This window comes from Scardinius erythrophthalmus (assembly GCF_964197995.2).
Source record: "Scardinius erythrophthalmus genome assembly, chromosome: 8".
Lineage (NCBI taxonomy): Eukaryota > Metazoa > Chordata > Actinopteri > Cypriniformes > Leuciscidae > Scardinius > Scardinius erythrophthalmus.
Window position 1 is genome coordinate 18,099,278 of NC_138228.1, and position 23,788 is coordinate 18,123,065.

Below are 23,788 nucleotides of genomic sequence, written 5' to 3' on the forward strand. Positions count from 1 at the left end.
CGCACGTGAACTCGACAATCGATTACTATGGACTTCGACCGAAAACAGGAAGTAAATACAGGTATGTGCGCTGGCTGAAATAACATCATTTTTATTAATATCTTTCGCATATACTGAAGTCAGATTCACCCGTGTTCACCCCGAAGGAATCACTCACATTAGCTGTGCACTTGTATTGACACATCAAGGATGTTAAGAGGCTAAAAGCTGGTTTAAAACTTGCCCCATTGAAGTCAACAGGGTGCAAATTTTAAAAATAGAATAACACGGTGTAGGCAACACCGATTTTTGTTGTTGTTCTCTGTATTGACAGCACTCCAAATGTACAAAAAAATTAGCTCAATGTTAAAATTGACCGGAGTTCTCCTTTAATCATTTTGAAAATATTTCACCTTTATGTGTGTGAATATTTCATTTAAGTCGTTTCACTGTAAAATGACCAAATGGACTATCAATAAAACTGCAAAAAAACAATTGGCATCAATCTTGGCATCCATCACCGGAAGAGTAGGATCTTTACCCTGATCTAATTTCAGAAGTGGTTTATTAACTAGATCAGCCCACGCATGACTTGAGTTATATCCTGCTGAGTTGTGTTTTGCTTTCAAGTCGGATAATTAAAATGTTGGAAAAGTTCCTCTCCTCCCTTGTGTACATCTGCTGAATCAGAATTTAAAGGAATGTTGCGAGTTCAATACAGTGAACTGTAGATTTCCACAGAGAATAACATCGAGCTTTACTAGTAAAAACAGCAGTGCACTGACAATAAAAATCTGGGGTAGGACATGGTACTGGTATAAAAAAAAAAAAGCTGGAGGAATAGACATTTTAAAAAGCTGTATGGCTCACATAACACATTTTTGTAAATGAATTAATACATTGCATTCTAACTTCAAGTGTAAACATTTCTAAACCTTGCATAATGTTTGTTAATGCCTAATTCTTGACAGCTAATATAAATTAATTTTTATTCTCAGTGGGTGATGTAATACATGTAGGAGTCTGGTGGGTGTTAGTGCGGGATTTTTTTGTGCCTGTTTTGTTCGCTTCACCACTGACCCTACATGACTCCCACGTGCTGACTCTGTTGTCTTGACAGCCTGCACTTTATTTCGATTCGGTCAAAAACGAAAGAAAAACATGTAGTGGAGAGGCTATCTGATCTGACTGAGAGCTGCTTTCAAGAGGAGGTGTGGTTGAATCCTCCAGTGTTTTGTTATGTTATAAGATGCTGGCCTGGGCATCTGAAGTGGCAGAGGAGGCGTGCCCTCAAGGAATGTTGGGTATTTTTTTTTATGTAAACTGAACTGAGCCAATTTTTTTGCTCTAAGATGCCACGGAGTGCACTTGTGACCACAAAGACTGTTTTAGGATGTTGCTGAAGTTTGATCATATTGTGGTGTAGGTTATTATTACAGTGCAAGCTGCAAGGCTAAAGACCTTAGTGTTTTACTTTAAGAATATGGTGTCGTCTATGGGCACTGGAATTATGGGATGGAGCTCCATGGACAAAGTTCTGGCCTTGTTTTGGCAACTTCTGCACTTCTTTCAGGTAACAATTCATTTAAACCATTCATTCGAGATGGATCCCTTCATCTTCAAGTGCAAAAATGCAATTGTCTGCTGTGAGTCAAGAAATAAAGAAATATGCATTTCTGAGTTACATAACAAAACCTGTTTATGTTAGAAAAATCTAAGCTGGAATAGTTCTTTAGAAAACTTTAAAGTCAACATGAAATCAAAATCGACTGTTTGCTTTCTTAAGACATGTTCCTGTGCCATTATTCATTAGTTTTTGATGAAAGACTATAAAGACAATACAATCTTTCATCAAAACGCAGTAACTTTTGCATCTAAAATGACTTTACTTTTCAGCCGTGTTGTTTACACTGTAAAAAAATTATTTTCATGATTTGTTGTCACAAATTTTGTTTCTTATGTCAAATCAATTGTAGATCTGTGGTTCAGATAACAAAACATTTTGAGTTTCTGTTGATTAAACCAATCTCCTTTATTGTATGAACTCAAATTTTTAATTTCAATGAACTCAATATTTACCCAGGTAACTTACTTTTTTAAGTTAAACCAACAATACTTTTTTTTTATAGTGGATTGACCAGAAATAATGTTAATCAAAAGCTAAATACTGATTTTTTGACATTATTTTGCAGCCTTTGTAGAATCTTCCAGATAACAGAAATTCAGTGGTGCCTAATAATAATATAATAAAGGTTTTGGCAATAATATTGCGCTAATATTTTTTATTATTGTCAAGTCCCTTTTTTAATCATCAAATATCCTATGTAGTACATGCAGAAGTGGGATGTGAACATCTTTTCATGTTGATTTTAAAGGTCTTATAGGGAGCATAGTGAAGTAGTATTAAAGGCTTGATAAAAAAACAATGATCTGCACCCGATCCCTAGATTTTTTTCTTTCCTCCTGTTGTCCTTCAGGCTTTCAGTCTTCCATATCCCAGAAGTCCATCCTCTGTCCATGTGCAGGTGGCGTTTCAGTGTTTTCCCTCACAGACAGCTAATTTTTACACACTTTCATTGGGAAACAAGGTGCGAAGCAAACACTATCCCTCTCAAATGCTCACGCACATTAATAATATGTTTGATTAATTGAGTTTCTCTGTCAGGTGCTGTGCAGTATTGCAGTTTGTGAAGACGTGTGTGAGTGTGTGATGACTTACAGAGGACCACAAGTGTATGAGAAACTGGAATTTAGTCTGCAGTCATACAACAACACAGAACTGCTGGATGCCAAGACTTTCCAACTTGGTAACACGAAGCAGCTTCAACCCAAAAATGAACATAATGTTTCATTATTCATATTTTATTCATTGGGATTCTACTTTGTTTTAATACTCTTTCTTTGCTCTATTGTTAGTCCCCCTCCTGAGCTCCTCTTTAAGCATGGAGATCTCATCCACGACTGCCATGTTCAGCTGGTCTACATTAGATGGTGGAAATGTCTTGGACGTGTGTTTGGAAGAGCAGTGTTGGGTTGCATCCCATTTTCAGCCATTCCACCAGGTGAAAGGGTTACAGCCCGGACGTCGTTACAATGTCATTGTGAAAAAGAAAACATTCTTCCCTCAACTCCAAATTAACGTTACACAAAGCCTTCAGCTGGCATTAAAGACGGGTATGTGCAAAAACACATATTGTTGGGTCTGTGATGAATTGCTTGTGTTCCTTTATTGCCACTTTATAGTCACTTTAGTTAAATACATCAAGGTAAACGTCTCAAAAGTAAAGTAGACCCAAAATTGTTTTACTGGGCTTGATGCCATAAGAGAACCTTTTAGAGTTTCTCAAATACTTTTTACTCTCCAGTTATGTAGAAAATTACAATTAACATTTATTAATGAAACTTGTCGTGGGATTCAAGATTTTTTGTGAATATTAACTTAAATTTAAGTCTATTTCTCACACAAAATGACGTATGACTTCAGAAGATTTGAGATGTAGTGCAGAAAGACTAAAAACGAGACTTAAACTATTAAAAATACTTTTTGTAAATTGAAATGAAACTGAAATAGAATATAAATATTAGATGAGAACTTTGTTAAAAGTTAAGTTAATGTACTAAAATGACTAAAACTGAAATAAAAAAAATAAGCTAATTTGAAATATATATAAAAAACTAATTAAAATTACAAAAACTAAAACTAAAAAGCTTAAACTAAAATGGAAACTGAACATATAATAACTCAAAGCTAGATTAAAATGAAAAGTTGTTTGGACTAATCTGATGGTGCTTCTTTGTAATTTTTGGGACAATATAATATTATATTTGACAGTATAAATCACCATTCACTTTTGTTGAATGAAGAAGTGTTGATTAGAGCTCTACTTTTGTGTAATCTCCATTTGTGCTCCATGAAATATCAGCTGATTTGGAATGACAAATGCTTGAAGAAGATGAACACTTAAGTAGTAAATAGTATAAGACACACACATACACTGACGGTGTAACTTGTCCTCCTGCAGGTCAGTGTCCCATAGGCTGGCTTGCTGTGGGGTGGAGCTGTTATAAGGTGAGCCCAAGGTTCAAGTCATGGTCTGGAGCGAAGCAAATGTGTGAAAGCTCAATCCCAGGGTCACATCTGGCCAACATAAAGACAGATGCAGAGTTTCTGTCCATCACATCCTTCTTAAAGTCCTGTGACCATCTTCTGCTGTTGTGGACGGCTTTGAATGACCGTGAGGTACGTCAAACACACATAAACAATAATGACGTACAGTATTACGTACCTATATTTTTGAAAGACATGAGTATGCAGCATGCATACTTTGAACAGTGTGCAAATTGTGCGTATGCATATATGAATATTCTTTTTCGTAAATTTTAACACATTTTTATACAAAATTGGAAATTAAAATGGAAAACAACTAACTTGAGGTCCTGTGACGACAACGTAGCATAATAGTGCACCAGTGCCCGTCCACTTTTTCAGCGGCCTTGGTTCCTGAAGGTTTTCTCCCATAATTAATTTTAAATGGTCTTCTTTAAAGAGTTGAACCAAACTAACCAGTTACTAGGTGAATCACAACATAACAAACTTTTATTTGCAGCAAAAAAGTATTTTAAAATCAGAGAAAAAGATACTGACTTTATGGGATTGGGCAAATGCTGAAGATGCTTGTTTTTATTCTCTGATTGGTGGAGCTTTCTTTGCAGAATCATGGGTAATGTAGTTTTTCACCAGGAATTCCACAGTTAAACACGGTTATTAAAAAATAAATAAGTTGAAATAATGCAGGGAACAAGCTCATAGCTCACAGCAGGTCTGTCTTTAATTGTTTATAAGATATCCTTATTGAAAATAAATGGGGTTTTTACTTCCGGAACCAGGCTGTTGAATTCTAAACTGTTTGAAATGGGTTTTTTTTGTTGCATACTGAAACTTAGGATGAAAAATAGGATGGAGAATGTAGTAGCCTACTGTATATTCAGCCTCTGTTTTTAATATCTACAGACAGAAGGTGAACTCCGCTGGTCTGATGGCTCCGCCTACAACTTAAATATTGAAGTGACATCATCTCTTGCACCCAATCAAACAGGCTGTGTTGCGATGCAGAAGAATGCCACTGGAGCAGGATACTTCTTCACTGCTTTCCCGTGTTACCTGCAGCTCCCCTATATATGTCAAGAGGAGTGTGAGTGAAGAAGAGAGATAAGGGGGGTGTGATTTACACAAGCAGGACATCTTCCTCGATCAACATCCACTGTTGTTCTTGGAAAAAGGGGTTGGGTTAGAGTCAGGATTGATTGGGTTGATAGGAATGTTGTTCCTGGACCAACAAAGCTTGTTGATCCAGGAATATGTCCTGTTTTGATTAATTAAACTGTATGATAAACATTTTCAGAGAAGTGCCCTGAGGAAGACTTTATTGCTCAAAGGTTGCTCTTTTATAGCTCTGGATTTTCTTTTAAAGGTGCTATAATTCAGAAAGCCTTGTTATTAGCAACATTGTTGGCTATTAAGTGAACTGCAGCCTGCAACTTAATGCTCGTGCTTGCACTTGTGCACACGCAACGTAGAGCTGATATACTCACGACAAAGTTCTTTCTCGCACTTCTCTAATAAATAAAAAGAAGTTGGAAACACTTTTACAGCGATATACTGTTAGCAAACATCCCGACTCTTTCCACGCCGCTGAGAGCGACATTTAGATATGTAAATATTTGATAATAACAAGAACTCTCAATAACAAGAACACACAACAAAAATGACAGCGGTGAGAAAACAGCAGTTAAGAAAGTATCGGATCATAGTATTGTGAATATGTTTGCACTAGCTCATGTCAAATGAGGTAACTAAAATTACACTGTTATGATAGTTTGATTATAATGTAGGCCGTATTTGAGACCATATAGATCTGGCTATGAGAGGGACCAATATTTCTAATTATTGCAGTGGACTGCAGTCCCCCTCAGAGCCCTATCATACACCTGGTGCAATGTAGCGCCAAACGTGACGCAAGTGTTTTTTGCTAGTTTCAGCCCGACGCAGTTATCATTTTCACGTCCTGCGCCACATTGTTTAAATAGCAAATGCATTTGCGTGCTCATAGGCCTGCTGGTCTAAAAAAGAGGTGTGTCCAGGCGCATTGTTGGCGTGTTGCTATTTTGAGGCAACTGAAATAGACTGCGCCAGTGACCAACAAAAACCTGGTCTAAAGTAAATACCGCAATATTTTTTTTGTTATTTAAAGAGCGCGTTAGTAATGTGCGCCTATAGGCGGGTCCACAACGCGCTTACACTCTGCTTATTACACACAGGGATGCGCAGCAGCACACAAACTAAAAATAAAAGGATTACAATGTAAAGATTAATGTACATAAAGATATGGTGGAATCCGGCTTGTCCTGTAGATGGTCTGCTTGCGCGCTTTAACATCGCGCATGAGCAGATCCGTTTGCGCTCAGGAGACGCATTCAGTCTTTCCGTTTGCAAATTCCGCCATGTAAATAGCGAATCCACCATGGCGAAATTTTGTGCACATTACGCCCAAAACAAACCCATTACTCATTAAGAGAATAGAGACAACCCTTTTAGACCATGCGCCGGGTGCGCCGACCATTTTTCCTGTTGTTAAACTAGCAAAAGTGGATTCGGACATGCCCTAAAGTGCACTTGCGCCCTGCGCTTTAGACCATGCACTTAGATCGTTAAAATAGGGCCCCTTAATGTCTATGGTGCTTAATTAATCCCTTTTCTTTGCATGACACATTGACATCACAGTACAGAATAGCTATTTTGGCATTACCCTGAACATTGTATAAGCATTTAATGTGTCATGGAACAAAATAGAGGCTTTCAGGAGAGCGCGTTACTGTAGTACTGTATCTTTTTGATTTTCCTGGCAAATAAAACGTCCCGAGTCCTTCACATAAAAATCTGTCTACTACAGGCTTTCATAGACACCCTAGGAGGTTGGGGAAGGTCTTGTTTTTTAAGTTTCCTTACAAGCTGTCCACACACTGGCAAATAAAGGCGATTAATAAATGACAATTCTTACATATAGCCGTTTTAACTATAAACTTTGTCTCAGATGTTTCTCCGGCATCATTAGAAGAATTAAAAGTAGACTCAAATGAGACAAATGCTGACATACAATACAATTCTAAAGCCATAAAATGAATGTGGATCGGAGTTATTATTAAGTATATCTAAGACTGAAACTATTACAAATCATTTTTGTTAATTGAAATAAAGCTGAAATAATATATAAATATTAGATGAAACATTTAAACTTAAAAAACTTAAATAAAAATTAGAAATGTTGCCTTGGAAACTAACTGAAATAAGTTAAGTGGAAGTACTGAAATGACTAAAACTGAAATGAAAATAAATCTAATTTTAAAAAATATTAAAATCTAATTAAAATGACAAAAGCACATCACAAACTTAAACTTAATGAAAATGAAACCTAAAAATATAAAAATGTAAGATAATTCAAAATATTAATCAAATTTAAATGTGATAAAATAACTGATGTGGACCCTAAGCCTTTACAACAATTCGATGAGAAATGTTAAGTTCATATTTAGGTCTCTGACTTTTGATTGTGGACTTTGGTGTCTTGGAAGATCTGAGCACAGTTTGAGACGTTGAGAACTTTTCTGAAACTCTAGAGTATATCCATGAGATGAGATTGTGATTACTGAAATCTTTTTGAAGGGAAAAAAAATTGAGAAGCAGTGGGCCAAAATGTGGAGAGTGACACCTTCAGCCCATCTCTGAGACTAGCCTATATTTTATTGGGTAATAGTACACTGTGATGTCCACTTGTAAAGGGGCACTTGTAAGGACCATTTGTGGCTTTCTTTTAGAATAATCTTATCTATGTGTGTTTCTGTTACAGTGTTGCAGAGCAGTAGTGAATGGCTGTTCCTGGAGAGTGTGTGTGAGACAGAAGCAGTATTTATCTGGTCTAATGAATCTCACCTTGACTTATCTGCTGGTTTTTCACTCGCTCTACAATCAGAAGATGACTCAATGGATGGAACCACGTCAAATAGGCCGCTCACAAACACTCAAGGCAGAGTGAGAGTGAGAGGTCTCTCTCCTGGGCAAGTCTATCATTTCTCACTGGTTCTTACACGCCCCAGTGGGGCGTCTCAGACACTTGGACCCATTTTCATCGCCAATACAAGTAAGTTTCTACATCTGCAGTACCAACACACATTAAAGGAATAGTTTACCCAAAAAATAACTGGGTTGTTTGTTTAATGTTGCAGAGCCAAATCCTCCTCAGAATCTCACAATGACAGCTGTTACGTCCAGTCAGATTGCAGTGTATTGGACCGCCCCTGATTCTACCCAGAATGCTCTATTCAAGCAATACATCCTGCACTGGGTGGATCTATCCTCTGGCAGAAGCCATTCTATTCGGTTGGACAAGGCAAATCAGAGTGCTGTGATTGGTGGGTTGAAGGCGCGTCATGCTTACAAGATCACAGTTTTGTCTGTCACTGCTCAAGATGTGGAAAGCAATGACAGTATGTCCGTGACTGTCATCACAGGTAGGTTTTGCAAAAAGAAAAAAAAAGTGTGTAGGAGATACTGAGGGGTGAATTCATTTTTGTGTGCAGTATTTCCATCCAAAACTATGTCATATCAACATGCCAACCACAGCTCAACTTAACAAAAACACTATACACAAGATAGCACTCTGCAAACTCACCGATTGTGTTCAAATGAATTTATTTGTGTGTGTGAGTTTGTGTGTGTGGTCCTCGTTAACCCTACATTAATGGTAAGGATATTTTTTGTTTCCCATGAGAAAAACAGCTTATAAATCACACTAAGTTATGTTATTTGAAAATGTAAAAATGCAGAAAGTTTTTTTGTGATGGGTAGGTTTAGGTAAGGGGATAGAATATACAGTTTGTACAGAATAAAAATCATTACGTCTATGTAAAGTCCCCATAAAACATAAAACCCAACGTGTGTGTTTTTGTGTATGTATGTAGACAACCTAGTTTTATTTATTTTTTTAATTGTGCATGTAATGATTTAATAACACTGTTAAATATAATCTTTAGCAAATCTCAAAATGAATATCACAACATTATAATGTACAGTGTAAAAAATGGATGTCTAATTTCACTGGTAGCATTCAAAACATTTGACTTTTAGTGTTTTATTTATTTTAGACTAAATTGTATAGAATATTATTATCAGCCAGTTATCGGGATCAGCCAGGATTTTTAAAATGCTGCATCCCTAAATTTGGAAAATTTCAGTGTATAGGTCAGATATCAGTTTATACCGGCTTGTCCTAATTACCCATGCCACCTTGTTTGGTGCAGTTACCTTATTTGCATATTGTTTTACTGAATTAGGTGATAAAACAGTGAAGACAATGATTAAAAATAAGCAGATGCTTATAAAATCATTCTGAATGAATTCCCCCCTCAATTGGGTTTTAATAATTTGGGTTTTCACCCGGTTATGGAGATCTACATAGATGTTTTGTGTGTTGATGTCTGTGTGTTTTAGAGATTAGTCCTCCACGCAAGGTCTCAGTTGATGCTGTGGGTCTGGAGAACGTGACTGTGTGCTGGTGGCCTTCACCAGATGAGGAAGTTAATGAATATTACATCCGACTCCGCCCACAAACAAATCAGGCCCAAACTAGAGAATTCTGGGTAAATAGCTCCACCTGCGTCTCTCTTGCACAGTTCAAACCAGGTGGGACGTATGTAGTGGAAGTGGCTGCAGTGAAGGACAAAAACAGAAGCGCACCAATTACCATACAAAAGACTCTGAGTATGATTCGTTTGTTTTTATCTTTCTTTTCCTTCTTTTCCCTTATGATGCTTCTGTCTCAGTCTATAATATGCATTTTTATGCTTGTTTCAGAACCTGATAGCATCCAGATAGCTGTCCCATATGCAGTTGGCACACATTCTGTGGAGCTCTTTGTGCAGATGCCCAGAAACAGCATTTATGACGGCATCACCATTACTTACCAAAATAATCGATCCTGGACGCCAGTGTCCAAAGACAGCATCAAAGTGGTTGTCGGCAACCTGAATCCAGGGACGCAGTATAACTTTTATGTGTTTGTGACCAGCAGAGACACAAGCAGTGACGGTTTTGCTTTACCACCTGTGAGCACCTGTGAGAAAACATTTGAGAAACTTACTTTTTATAACTCTTATTGCTCACATAAGTACTGTACCGGTCAAAAGTTTGGAATCATTCAGATTTTTTTATGTTTTTGAAAGACGTCCCTTATGCTCACCAGGGCTGCAATTGTTTGACTAAAAATGCAGCCAAAATGGTAATATTGTGAAATGCTATTACAATTTAATAATTTAATTTATTCCTGTGATGGCAAAGCTGAATTTACAGAATCATTACTGACGGTCTTCAGTGTCACATTCTAACATGCTGCTCAATACTAAGAAATGTTTCTTGAGCGCCAAATCAGATTTTATTCAGAAAGGATCCATTAAATTGATCAAAAGTGATCATCTTCAGTGTCACATGATCCTTCAGAAATCATTCATGCTGATTTAGTGCTCAAGAAACATTTCTCATAATAAGATATCATTTTGATCAAATAAATGCATCTTTGGTAAGCATGAGACTTCTTTAAAAAACATCTTAATGATTCCAAATTTTTTACTAATAGTGAATCGAAATATGAGCATACTGCACATTTTATACTGCACCGTCATTTTTATTTTATTTTTTACAAAGAATATGAAACCAAATGCTGTTACAGTACCAAAAAAAGAGCAAATAATCCTACATTGCTATCATATGACCTTGTAACATTGTATATTTAATACAGCATCAGTTATAATTTTGAAAATAAAAACTTAAAATATAGTTTTGCACAATATGCAGACTCCATGCTCCATAAATAATGCGCGTAGAATAGTAGTATGCTATTCCAAAAAAAGTCAGAGTCTCTGAGACTTAATTTGAATGTGTGTTTATCTATTTACAGGTTTGGCTCCTCCCACTCATGTGCATGCTGGTGTTGTGACTGACAGCTCTATAGAGCTCTTATGGGACAGGGCCGAGGGGGAGGGTCACCATTATGAGGCGCTGTGTATGAACTGTGCTGATACTCCCATGGTATGATTCTGTGTTTGTCTGTTTCTTTTAAGTGACAGATCAGGTTGAAATAGCTTCTTGAGTGGATGATCTCATACAGTGCGGCATTTGATGGAGAAAAAAGTGCCTAGCAGTCGCTCATATCACCATCATCATTATGAAACTAAAGTGAAATTGTGCACAGAAGATTTTAAAGTCAATGTTTTATGCTGTCCTTAAATAATAGATACTCAAACGAGGAGAAATAGTTTGTTTACTACTGTGTTGTGTGTGTCTTTTAGGTGCAGAAGGTAGTAGACACTAGAGCAGTTTTTAAAGACGTGATAGCAGGAAAGCTATGCAACTTTTTAGTTCGAACCGAGAAGGAATTTTTCAGAGACAGTCCAGCAGTGATTATCGCCATCAGAGCTGGTAAACATACATTCACTAAGGCTTAAAAGTTCACTACCGTTCAAAGGTTTGGGGTCAGTAAGAATTTTTTTGTTTTTTTTTACAATTTTATTCAGCAAGAATGCATTTACTTGATCAAAAGTGACATGTAGTAAAGACTTTTACATTGTTACAAAATATTTCTATTTCAAGTAAATCCTGTTTGAACTTTCTATTCAACCAAAAATATGCACAGTTTGCATAAAATATTAAGCAGCACAACTGTTTTCAACACTGATAATAATAAGAAATGTTCTTGTGCAGTAAATCAGCATATTACACCGTGTCCTAACTACACGCGACGCGACGCCGCGACACGCGATAAAAGGTATCTTTTCCATGTTAATCAGAGTTTTTGTCCTAACCAGGCGCGACGGCGACACGCGACGTTTCTAATTTAGAAACGGTTTCTATTTTTCTGCGACGTCGCGCTGGAACAACAAACACAAAGTGCGGCAATGATAATCTCAGGTACTGTTTATGTGCTTTATTTAATGTTAAAAGCGTGAAATGTGACTTTGAATATCATTTAGTGCTCCAGCTTTGTAACGTTAGCTGTAAAAGCAACAATGGACATATTTCACCTCAGATCTTGAAATTAAACTAATGGAAACATGAACATTAAAACTGTGAACAAACAAGTGTATTATTTGACAAAGATTGTTTTAGTAACTCAGTAGCCTATGCTTTTTTTAAATGGTGTAACATTTGTGAATTAGATTATGTAGCTACTTATCCATTTTCTTGCGAGTGCCGTCAAGTTTACTCTCTAGTGTTGTGCACTTGCCGCGAGACTCCGCCCACACGCTGTTCTGATTGGCTGTGATTTTTGATTGACGTTGTGGCGTCTCACAGTCGCGTCGCGTCTAGTGTGGACAGACACACTGCCTGTCGCTGGAATTTTATCGCGTCGCGTGTAGTTAGGACACGGTGTTAGAATGATTTCTGAAGGATAATGTGACACTGAAGACTGGAGCAATGATCCTGAAAATTCAGCTTTGCACCACAGGAATAAATTACATTTTAAAATATATTAAAATGGAAAAATGTATTGTAATAATATTTCACAATATTTCTGGTTTTACTGTATCAAATAAATGCAGCCTTGGTCAGCATATAGACTTCTTTTATAAACATTAAAACTCTTCACCCGAGTTTTTGAACGGTACATTTCTACATTTTTACATTTACAAAGAGCAATTTCTAGAAAAATGTATGGATTTTATATAAAATCTGGAAAGCACAATTTTTTTGTGCAATCCTGTGATATTTCCAGGAGTTTTATGAACCCTGCTTGATCACTTTAATTGCCTTGTGTCTGTTTGTAGCTCCCAGTTCGGTCACCTTGTTGCCTGTGCAGAGGACATCAGCATCTCTCAGTGTGCTCTGGAGGGCAGGCCAGGGGGTCAGTGACTCATTCATCCTGTCCATCAGAAACTCAACCTTTATCCTGCAGACCAATCAGAGTGCGTCTGATGACAGGTGCGGATTTAGATCAGTTATCTGCCCTGAAGATTCGTTCTTTATGTGAGAGAGGTTTGGACTGCAGCTTGCTCTCTTTTTAGAACATTTCGCTTTGACAACCTGTTGCCTGGAAGTGTGTATACTGTTGAAGTGAGCAGTGTTAGTGGAGACAGGCGAAGTTTACCTGCTTCTGCAATTGCTAACACACGTGAGTGTTACTACACTTATACATTGGTACAAAACTTAGCAAGAACTTATCATCTACTCTCTCACACAAATCCACATATAAGCTCTGTTCCAAAATGTAGTGCCTTGCTGTACTGCCTACATAGACAGCTGCCCTCTAAGGTAGCATGCTAACTGAAACGGAACCTTATGACTCATTCGAAACACTTCACTTAGGTAGCAACACACAAAAAGTTCTCTCCTTGTGAAGCCCATTCAATAGAGTTTGATGTTAGTGTGCCACTAAGCTAAAGCGATACTCCAGTAAACATAAAAAAATACATATCATATATTTGGATTAAATCTGTTTATCAATAGTTCTAGGTATTGAGTAATATTCACACTACCATTAAAAAGTTTGAGGTTGTTTAGATTTTTTTATACTTTTGAAAGAAGTCTCTGATTTATTTAACCGAAAATACAGTAAAAACAGTAATATTCTAAAATATAATTGCGGATTTGCTACTCAAGAAACATTTCTCTTGTTCTATTTTCAGAATTGTGAGATATAAACTCGCAATTGCGAGTTATAAAGTCCAATTCTGAGAAAAAAGTCAGCCTTGTTTTTCCTCAGAATTTGACTTTATAACTCGCAATTGTGAGTTTATATCTCACAATTCTGAGAATAGAAGTCAGAATTGTGAGGAAGAAAAGTCGCAATTATCTTTTAAATTGTTTTATTCAGTGGCTGAAACAAGCCTCTATAGCATTGCACATATCTTTCATGGAAAAGCCAATCCCAGAATGCACTACAATAAACTCAGAGGGGGTGTAATCCAAGGTGGTGAGAAAAATAGATTTTTTTTTTTTTTTTACAGGAAATAATACTTTTATTCAGCAAGGACACGCTCAATTTATCGAAAGTGACAGTAAAGACATTTATAATGTTCAAAATATTTCTATTTCTATTAAAAGCTGTTCTGTTGAACTTTCTATTCAAAAATATACAAAATACACAAATAAATTAAGCAGCACAATGTTTTTGATAATAATAAGAAATGTTTCTTGAGTAACAAATCAGAAATAATAATTTACTATATTACTATTTTTACTGTATTTTGGTAGAATAAATGCAGCCTTGATGAGCAGAAGAGAATTATTTCAGAAGCATCAAAAAATCTGAACAAGATTTTTTTTTTTCTGTGGCGGAAACAAGCTTCCATACGATACTACTCTTGAATTGGCCATAAAAAGGCAGAATAGCATAGAGACACGAGGATGGGCTCTTTGTGTTAGGACAGTGTCAGATGCAAACTTCCTGACACCCTATTTAGTTCAAATTATGCTGCCTGATTTTTGAACAGCCTGTTCTTATGATGCCTTATGAGCACCTGTGATGCCGTTAATGCCATCTATGTAGGCAGCTCACTAGGGTTTGGAAAAGCAGAGCTCTAAACACACAGATGCTTTCAAAAACATATATTTTTCTCAGTTCCAGAACCTCCTGATGACCTCACTTGCATTGAACAAGAAGTGAGCAGCATGTACGTGATATGGACACACCCACCAGGCAGACTGGATGGTTACAGGGTAGGGTGACTTTTTGATCATCCAATCAGTATCGAGATCTGTATAATGTAATTTGATAGTTGTATATGATAGTGTATTTTCACATATTGGATTTCTTTGATTGTTTTGATGGCCTCTTCAACCTTCTGACCCATTCAGTCTATGTAGAATGAGTTATTATAAGTTTTTTTTTTAATTGTAAGCATGACTAGACTAGTGTTGGAGCCTTTGCACACCTGTTAAAACTTTCATACCGACCGTCTCAGCTGAAATGTAGCCTAGCAACACCCTGTAGTCTTGTGTGCTCGGGTTTCTGCCTTTCTCATAATACATGAGCACGAATCCTTTATTTTACCTCACAAGGAGAGGGAAGGTGTTTGAGTGTATGATGTAAAAATCCAATTTTGCAAATTTGAGAAAATGTTTTTCATCCAGTGTAAAGTCCCCTTGGAAAAACCTGGGCTAAAGTGACTCCTACGGTTAATGAGCTCCTCACTTCTATGGTCACCCTTATTCTAGATTGGCCCTGCCAGCATCTCAGATCTTTGACTGGGCCACAAACATATTTTTTTGATTTGTTAGTAATTTTATGTACATTACCATTCAAATGTTTGACTCCTGGTTTCACAGACAAGGCTTAAGCGTAGTCCCAGGCTAAAATCCATGTTTGTGCTGTTTTTGTTGTTTTTTTACTGAAAGCAACTTTTGCACTGTTATATCTTAAAATATATCAAGTGTCATTGTTTTGTCTCAAGATGCACACCAGTAATGTGGGTAGAATAAAATAAAGGCACGTTTATAAAAGCTGCTAAAATGTCCTAATTGAACTAAGGCCTAATCCTGGCTTAATCTAAGCCATGTCTGTGAAACCAGGCCTTTGGATAGTATTTTTTTTTTTTTTGAGAAAGTCTCTTGTGCTCACCAAGGCTGCATTTATTTGTTCTAAAATAAAGCAGAAATATTGTTATTCCTGTGATTCAAAGCTGAACTGCATAATGAAAGGTACTGGATTACCCCAGTCTTCAGTGTCACATGATCCTTCAGGAATTTCATTCTAATATGCTGATTTGCTGCTCAAGAAACATCTATTATTATCATTTTTGAACTGCTTAATATTTTTGTAGAAACTGTGATAAAAAAAATTTCCAGGAATATTTGCTGAATAGAAAGCTCAAAAGAACAGCATTGATTTAAAGAAAACAAAAACAAAACAACTTTTGTAACATTATACGTCTTTACTTTTTCACTAGTGATCAATTTAATGTATCCTTGCTAAATAAAAGATCTTTCTTTCAACAACAAAAAAAATGTATACAGACCCCAATCTTTTGAACGTTAGTGTTTAAAGTTTATGCCCATACTTATTTTATTTCTGTTGCTTGCTTTCTATACATTTGTTCCTCTTTAGTTTCGATATGGCCTCGCGGGTGACCGTCCTCTGCAACATCAAGTTGATCTCCATGGAAACAGTGTCAGTATTCATGACCTGACCCCAGGAAGTGATTACAGGTTTGAGATCCAGTCCTTCCTGGGGTCAGATTTCAGCCAGACCACATTCAAAAACATCTCTACTAGTAAGAATTTCCCAGTGATACTTTCTACTTTTGGTATCTTTAACATTATAGATACAGAAAAAAATACAATACATAAACACATATTAATAAGAAACATAATTCTATGCACTGATTTTTATTAATATTTTTATTCCAGAGCCAGCAGGTGTGTGTTCACTCTCTGTGTCTCACGTCAACATCACATCAGCCACAGTGACATGGGCACCAGCTGCTGGCTATTTTGATTTTTATAAAGTGACCATCAGTAATGGCTCTCAAATCTGGACGTTAGACGTGAGTCCACACTTGCAGGAGGTCACCGTCAATGGCCTGTGGAGCGGCTGCTCCTACAACACCACTGTACAACGCTTCAGAAACACCATCGGTGGAACCGCTGCCACCATCACCATACACACAGGTTAGACTGTTTCCCAAAATGCACTTGGCATAATGAAAGGTCCTCTAAAACTGTTTTAGAACAGTTTGTATTGTCAAATGAAGCTTGAATTGAACCGAGCTGAATCTATTTTAATTGAGCAAAACTGATTCACCCTGCATTAAGTTGCAATTGAATTGCAATTGAAACTCGCATTGAACAGATCCAAACATAATTTATTGGAACCGAACTGCATTGAAACAAACTGAACCTTAACCGTAAATTGAACTGAACTTAACTGAAATTAATTATTAATTTAGATTAAAAACAGTTAAGTTTGGCTTGGTTCAACAGCATTGATTTGAACGGAACCGATCTGAACTGAATCAAATTGAATTGAACCAAACTAAAATTACCGGTAATCAAATTAAACAATTTATCAACAGCACTATCATTCATTTCTAATCAGTTTTGCTTTATGAACATTTCATTGTTGATAATTTTTTATAATATTCTTAACATTAACATTTTTACTGTTTTATTCTAAACTATTTTAGTCTTATTTTCATTGCTTGTATTTAATGGCAATTGTTTGTTTACGCTAGTAAAGCGCTTTGAATTGCAGTGGATTTGTTTTAAAGGTGCTTTATAAATAGTGAGTGAGGGAGTGAGTCGTTGAGTGAGTGAGTGAGTCGTTGAGTGAGTGAGGCGTTGAGTGAGTGAGTGAGTGGCTGAGTGAGTGAGTGAGTGAGTGAGTTGTTGAGTGAGTGAGAGTCGTTGAGTGAGTGAGTCGTTGAGTGAGTGAGTCGCTGAGTGAGTGAGTGAGTGAGTGAGTCGTTGAGTGAGTGAGTGGCTGAGTGAGTGAGTCGTTGAGTGAGGGAGTGAGTCGTTGATTGAGTGAGTGAGTCGTTGAGTGTGAGTGAGTGAGTCGTTAAGTGAGTGGCTGAGTGAGTGAATGAGTCAGTGAGTCGCTGAGTGAGTGAGTGAGTGAGTCAGTCGTTGAGTGAGTGAGTGAGTCGTTGAGTGAGTGAGTGAGTGAGTGAGTGAGTGAGTGAGTGAGTGAGAGAGTGAGAGAGAGAGTGAGTGAGTCGTTGAGTGAGTGGCTGAGTGTGTGAGTGAGTGGATGGGTGGGTGAATTGGTGAGTTAGTCGGTGGGTGAGTGAGTGAGTGAGTGAGTGAGTGAGTGTATGGGTGGGTGAGTGAGTGGGTGGTTGGGTGAATTAGTGAGTGTGAGAGTGAGTTAGTGGGTGGTTGGGTGAGTGAGTGGTTGGGTGGGTACGGTGGGTGAGTGAGTGAAAATTAATCTAACCAAACCTGATTAAAATTAATGAAATTTAATTTAACCTTATTTTAAACTAAAGTGAGCTGAATTGAATTTTTAGCATTTGTCTGTCTGTAAAATAAAAAAAAATATATATTTTTTTTCAAAACCCAAATCTGTGTGTTTCAGTGCCTGCCAGTCCTGAAGGGCTGCGTGTGATTAGTGTGTCACCTCGTGCTTTCTCTCTCCACTGGCTGGCATCACTTGGATGTGATAAGAACTACCTGATCCAAGTGCTTCCTGACCATGGCAATATTACCATCACCACAGCAGACAGCTACGTCCAGGTACACCCCCCCCCCCCCCACACACACACACACACACACACCCTGAGTCACTCACAGACCTCTCCCACAGCCGTATGCCAGGTGTCAGGTAGAAGAGTATCCGTGTCAGTTGGGCGGAGTATGAGGAGGAAGGTTGGAGAACAAGGTAGAGAGTGAAAGAGAGAGAAGACCGTTAATAATAGGTTTAGCATTGGTGGTGGGACTAGTTTGATTCTGATCATTCGCATACCAGTGGTTAGTTACCCATTCAGCAGCTCTCTCTTAGTGAGGGGCCATCATGCCATCCTGTCTGCCCCTGCTGGTTATCCTGTACTCGGGCCTCGGTAACGTTCAGGTAGGCATCAATTGCATATTTGCATTGCATGGGTTTTGCATTACATGACATGCATTAAATACTCAAGATAGAAGGGTCTTCTGAATGCCATTCAGAAGTGTATTGAGAATTATTTTAAAAACCAATTCAGTTTGTGAAACTGAATTGATGTACCAAACACATTTATTTTAAAAAGTAGAATTAAAATAGAATGTTGTAATCCTTGAAATTACAACTTACAAATATAATATATTCCATTATATTTAATAAATTAAACTTTAATATTATGGTCATATTGGGAAAATAATGCTTTTCACATAATACTCCAATTTAGTAAATTACCCCTTTATGTTTCATTTCATTTTCTTTTTGTTGTAATTTGGATTCAAATTCCAATTGAACATCATGTGTTTAAACCATCAAATGATTTTCAGTGAAATTAATTGAATGAATTCAAATTAAAGTTCCAACTCAGGAGCTTAAAGGGAGACAATTTTGTAACATTTAAAATTTTTCATCCCTGCATAGATTTATTCTCATACAAATTTGCTGAACTCTTACACATACACACACACACACACACACACATACGCTTTGGTCTGTTTGAGTGTGATGGTGAGACGCTACACGACCTTGGAGGAATTCTTAAACTGGCTTGTGTTTCTTAGAATTAAGAAATACGACAGTTCTTCCACACAAAGACTTGAGTGTGTGATAAATATCACTGAACACTGACTCGTCTTCCTTGTGCGGGACTGTATATTTGTAAAGGATTTCCAAATTTTATGCATTAATTTCTAGAGCATTCATAATTGAACATCATAATAACATTTCTGATAAAAGTTGGCATCAACAATTAAAAGTTTTGCTTAAAACCCGTATGCTTCATTTTCTGCATCATTTATATTTTCTTTACTATTTATATTTTCCCCTGTGTGAACTTGAAAGTAACTTGCTTTGGGGTTTTAGGAGTTAGTTAAATTGCAAAATGGCTCAGAAGAGTGAAATTAGTTCTAAGAAAAGCTCTTGCAACATTTATAAGCAAATAAATTGGTAGATATTTTATTTATTTGCAGTGAAATTCATAGAAGTGTGGTTTACGTTATGTAACGCATGTAAGCAGGGATTCGATTTTGCCATGTTATCTTGTTTTACTGGTGTTGTCAGGCCATTTTATCCTCACATCTGATAAGACTATTGTCTTTCTGGAACAAGTGGTGTGACATCACGTATGGTAACTTATCCTGCCGCTGTTACATTACTCAACAAGCTTTGTGTTTGTGAACATGTGACAGAAGACCACAAAAGATGCTTTTTAATATACGATTTATATGAACAAATGATTTCTGGTGAAATTATTGCTAGTAATGGCTTAAGAAGATTCGCTTGCAAAAAGTGTGTTTGTGTGTCTGTTTGTGGGAGTGTCTGAGGTGCATGGATTATTGATGGTGTCTATACAGTAGATGTACTAAAATTCCTGTGTAGATGTGTTTTTGAGGGTGGTTTGATGCATGATGGTGTTTTGGAGTAATAATGCGATGTGTTTGATTAATGTAAGTTATTGTCTTCAGTCAGAAATTCATATATCTGATCACATTCAAATTGTGATTTGTTTAGTATCTAGTGCTGACTTTTTGGTTTTACCTGAGGTTTATTTTATAGCATGTTATGCTTCAGTTTTCTCAGAAGAGACATGACTCAGCAATATGTTGTGAGATATTACTACGCTTTATGCACTGAAAATGCATATACTAAAATAATGCAAAAACTAAATCAAAATAAGCACAGATTTTATTTCTCTATTAAATATATTTTTTACAATCCTGAAATTTTAGGTGCAAAACAACACCAACAAAATAGGTAACTAGAAGACATAAGATGTTACCATTATAAAGGTCACTCTCAAAAACTGTTGATTTTTTGGCTTGTAAAACGCTGAATAGTTCAATTTCCTTACATAAAAGCTTATCATAAATATGTATTAAATGTCAAAATGTTATATTCTTTGTTATTTTAGTCTGTATTTTTTCCACACCTATCATTTCCCTCTGATATTAAGTAGAGGTTACGGATAGGGTTATGTTTCGGGGTAGGGATTGGGACTGCGTTTACATAATTTCTGATGATTAATTTGACCCACAATTTCATGGTTAACTGCATCTGCACAGACCCAAAATAAAAAAACAAAAATTTATGTATTTTTTATGTCAGTTCCTCAACTAACCTCTGAGAGTATTTAAATTTACATTTATGCATTTGGCAGATACTTTTATCCAAAGGAATGCACATTACATTAAATGCATAAATTTTTATCAGTTCAAGAATGTTAATATTGCTGGGAATCGAACGCATGATTTTTGCGTTGCTACATTAGCACCATGCTCTACTGTTTGAGCTTTAGGAAAGCACACAAAAACCATTTAAAAACAATTAAACAAATGGTTAAAAATAGTTGTTAAACACGTGTTTATTTTTGATGGAATGTGTGTGTGATTGTGATTGTATTGAATCCAATTAGTGTCAATTTGACCTGCAACATAAAAATTGGACCCAGATTTCGAACAGAATACAAGGGGGGAAAGCGCTAAACAACACAGTGTATTTTATATTATCCAATATAAACAATGGTTATAGAAAATGTTATAGAATTGTCTTTTAAATATTGTATAAATATAAAAAAAAAAAATGTCAAGAACCGTATCTGTTACCATATTTGAGAATGACCCATATGTTCATTGTAGATGTAGATCTATGTTTGTCCTGTATATGTATTGTCTATTCTATGTTTTAGGCTCAAGTGTCCAGTGTAACCCCTGGAACATCATACACCATCACGGTCAATGCAGTGGCCTCGTCAGGGTTCAGCTCACCTGTCAGCCGAATACTTGTCACCACTATTGAGTCATGTAAGTCTGTGTGTTCCATTCTTAAACCACTATCTTCTTTTAATAAAAATGATGCCTTCCTTTCATAATTTATGTGTATTTCTGCATAGTTCCTACATATTCCTCTAGACTACTTTATTAAGTGAAAACATTCTATTCAGTCAAACAAATATTGTAAATAATGTCACACTAACAAAAATACCCTAAATTACCATATTAATGTAGAAAATGTAATAAAATAACATACAAATGTAATGTTTTATGTAATAATGTAATGTACATGAATCCATATGGACTTTTTTTCCATTTGAAGTGTGTGTGTATGTGTGTACATTTATGTTTGCATAATTGATGCTGATTCCAGGCTTTGATAGGTCAGTATCATATTCCCGGGTCGCTGGTTTGCTCATCTCTATGAGAATGGCATGGGCGGGTCACGCTTTCTGATGACTTTATATTGTATTGTTATTCTCCTAAATGGCTGACACCTCCACAACAGCAAGCTGTTAGCGAGCCAAGCACCTTCTGAAAGACCTCTACGTTTGATAATGACCTGGACGATACTATATCTAGGTTAGAGTAACAACATCCGTCCTGCTTCATTGCAGAAGATGAGGATATAATGGCAACACAAATGAAAGAAGTGACAATCAATTTAAAAAACGACTTGAAAAAAATTGCTGTAATCAACCAATTCGAATCAAGTAATCAATAAAGCTGTCATAAAAATAGGATAAAATATCAAATGCATCATAAGATTCTCAAGTTTTTGTGTGTTTATATGTATGTGTGTGTAGTACCTGCGGCCCCCTCTAAGCCAGAAGGTGAGCGGGTTGGTTCCAATGGTATCCTGCTGTCCTGGCGGATGCCGATGCCCCTTGACCCCACAATTCACTCATTTGTCATCAAATACAAGGAGGTGTGTCCATATCCCGACCCTACCTTCACTGAGGTCACCAAGGGCCTGGACATCCCAGAAACTCTCCTGAACACACTCACCCCTGGAGCAACGTACAACATCAAGGTGCACGCTTGGTCTTCACACATTTCAATAGTTTATGTAAAAGCAAAAATTCACAAAGTCTAATTTAACCACGGCATAGATTTTCACATTATAGAATCAGAATATAGTGTATTTTAAACTGCTTAAAGAATGTACACAACACCATAATACAAAATGCACTTGTACTGCAGTTTTTTTGTGTGTTTTTTTTTGTAGGAACTGTAAAAAGTTGCAATAACAAATGACGCAGACTTAAAGAAAATACAAGTTCTCGGCCAGGCCGCAAATGTATTGTTCAGGAAAAACTATAAAATTAAAGTGTCAAAAATAATAGTTTGTGGTTAAAGCTCACCAAGAACCAGCAGACTTCAGTGGATAGTTTCTAAATGTCACAAAAATACATCCTCAAAATTACCTGGCAAGACTTCCTTAATGAAACTGCTTGTCACAGCCACATAAAGCCTGTGCACACACAGAAAGGGACAAAAATACAAATGTTTTGATGAGCTGCTCAAAACTATATACAGTCGTGCTGTTATTGCATGTTAAATGCATGTTATTTTTGATTTAGTGCTGTCCTGAATAGGATATTTAACATAAAAGATGTTTACATATCTTTGTCTGTACTGAAACGTACCTGTGCAAATGGCAATAAACTTTGAACTTTTAACTATATAGTCCACAATAAAAAAAAATTTATTAAAAAAATAATCCCGTTCAAAAGTTTACATACCCCTCTATCTTTATACTGTGTGTCATTACCTGGATGATCCACAACCGGGTTTTTTTTTTTTTTTTTGATGGTTGTTCTTGAGTCGCTTGTTTGTCCTGAGCAGTTAAACTGGCCAATGTTCTTCATAAAAATCTAACTCTTCAGTTTTCCAGCTTCTTTTGCATGTTTGAACCCTTTCCAGCAGAGACTGTATGATTTTGAGATCCATCTTTTCACACTGAGGACAATTGAGGGACTCAAACACAACTGTTAAAAAAGGTTCAAACATTCACTGATGCTCCAGAAGGAAACATGATGCATTAAGAGCTGGGGGTTGAAAACTTTTGAACAGGATGAAGATGTCCAAATTTTTCTTATTTTGTTTAAATATATATATATATATAAAAAAAAAAAATTTAGTATTGTCATTCAGAAGCAACAGAAGTGGTACTGTACTTGCATGTTTCCCGGAAGACAAATAAAATACAATTTACCTTGATCCTCAAATTGAAAAAGTTTTCAACCCCCAGCTCTTAATGCATCGTGTTTCCTCCTGTCATTTTTATAAATTCATCAATTTGGACTATGTAAACATCTTTTATGTTACATATCTTAT

General features: G+C 36.5%; 1 protein-coding gene across 1 annotated transcript in view; it reads left to right on the forward strand.

Annotated features, from left to right (window-relative positions):
• Positions 1-1,462: 1,462 nt before the first annotated feature.
• The window catches only part of ptprq (protein tyrosine phosphatase receptor type Q), a gene marked incomplete at its 5' end in the record, with an annotated part of 65,553 nt that continues 43,227 nt past the window's right edge, over positions 1,463-23,788 (forward strand). Inside the window, 20 exons of the mRNA XM_081372841.1 lie at positions 1,463-1,552; positions 2,457-2,567; positions 2,645-2,786; positions 2,896-3,153; positions 4,002-4,219; positions 4,991-5,171; positions 7,884-8,174; positions 8,260-8,544; positions 9,524-9,793; positions 9,887-10,147; positions 10,986-11,116; positions 11,377-11,506; positions 12,853-13,006; positions 13,090-13,196; positions 14,646-14,743; positions 16,131-16,296; positions 16,433-16,693; positions 18,102-18,259; positions 21,364-21,478; positions 22,255-22,481. Of these exons, the coding sequence (XP_081228967.1) occupies positions 1,463-1,552; positions 2,457-2,567; positions 2,645-2,786; positions 2,896-3,153; positions 4,002-4,219; positions 4,991-5,171; positions 7,884-8,174; positions 8,260-8,544; positions 9,524-9,793; positions 9,887-10,147; positions 10,986-11,116; positions 11,377-11,506; positions 12,853-13,006; positions 13,090-13,196; positions 14,646-14,743; positions 16,131-16,296; positions 16,433-16,693; positions 18,102-18,259; positions 21,364-21,478; positions 22,255-22,481 (3,654 nt within the window). The remainder of the gene's footprint in view (positions 1,553-2,456; positions 2,568-2,644; positions 2,787-2,895; positions 3,154-4,001; positions 4,220-4,990; positions 5,172-7,883; positions 8,175-8,259; positions 8,545-9,523; positions 9,794-9,886; positions 10,148-10,985; positions 11,117-11,376; positions 11,507-12,852; positions 13,007-13,089; positions 13,197-14,645; positions 14,744-16,130; positions 16,297-16,432; positions 16,694-18,101; positions 18,260-21,363; positions 21,479-22,254; positions 22,482-23,788) is intronic.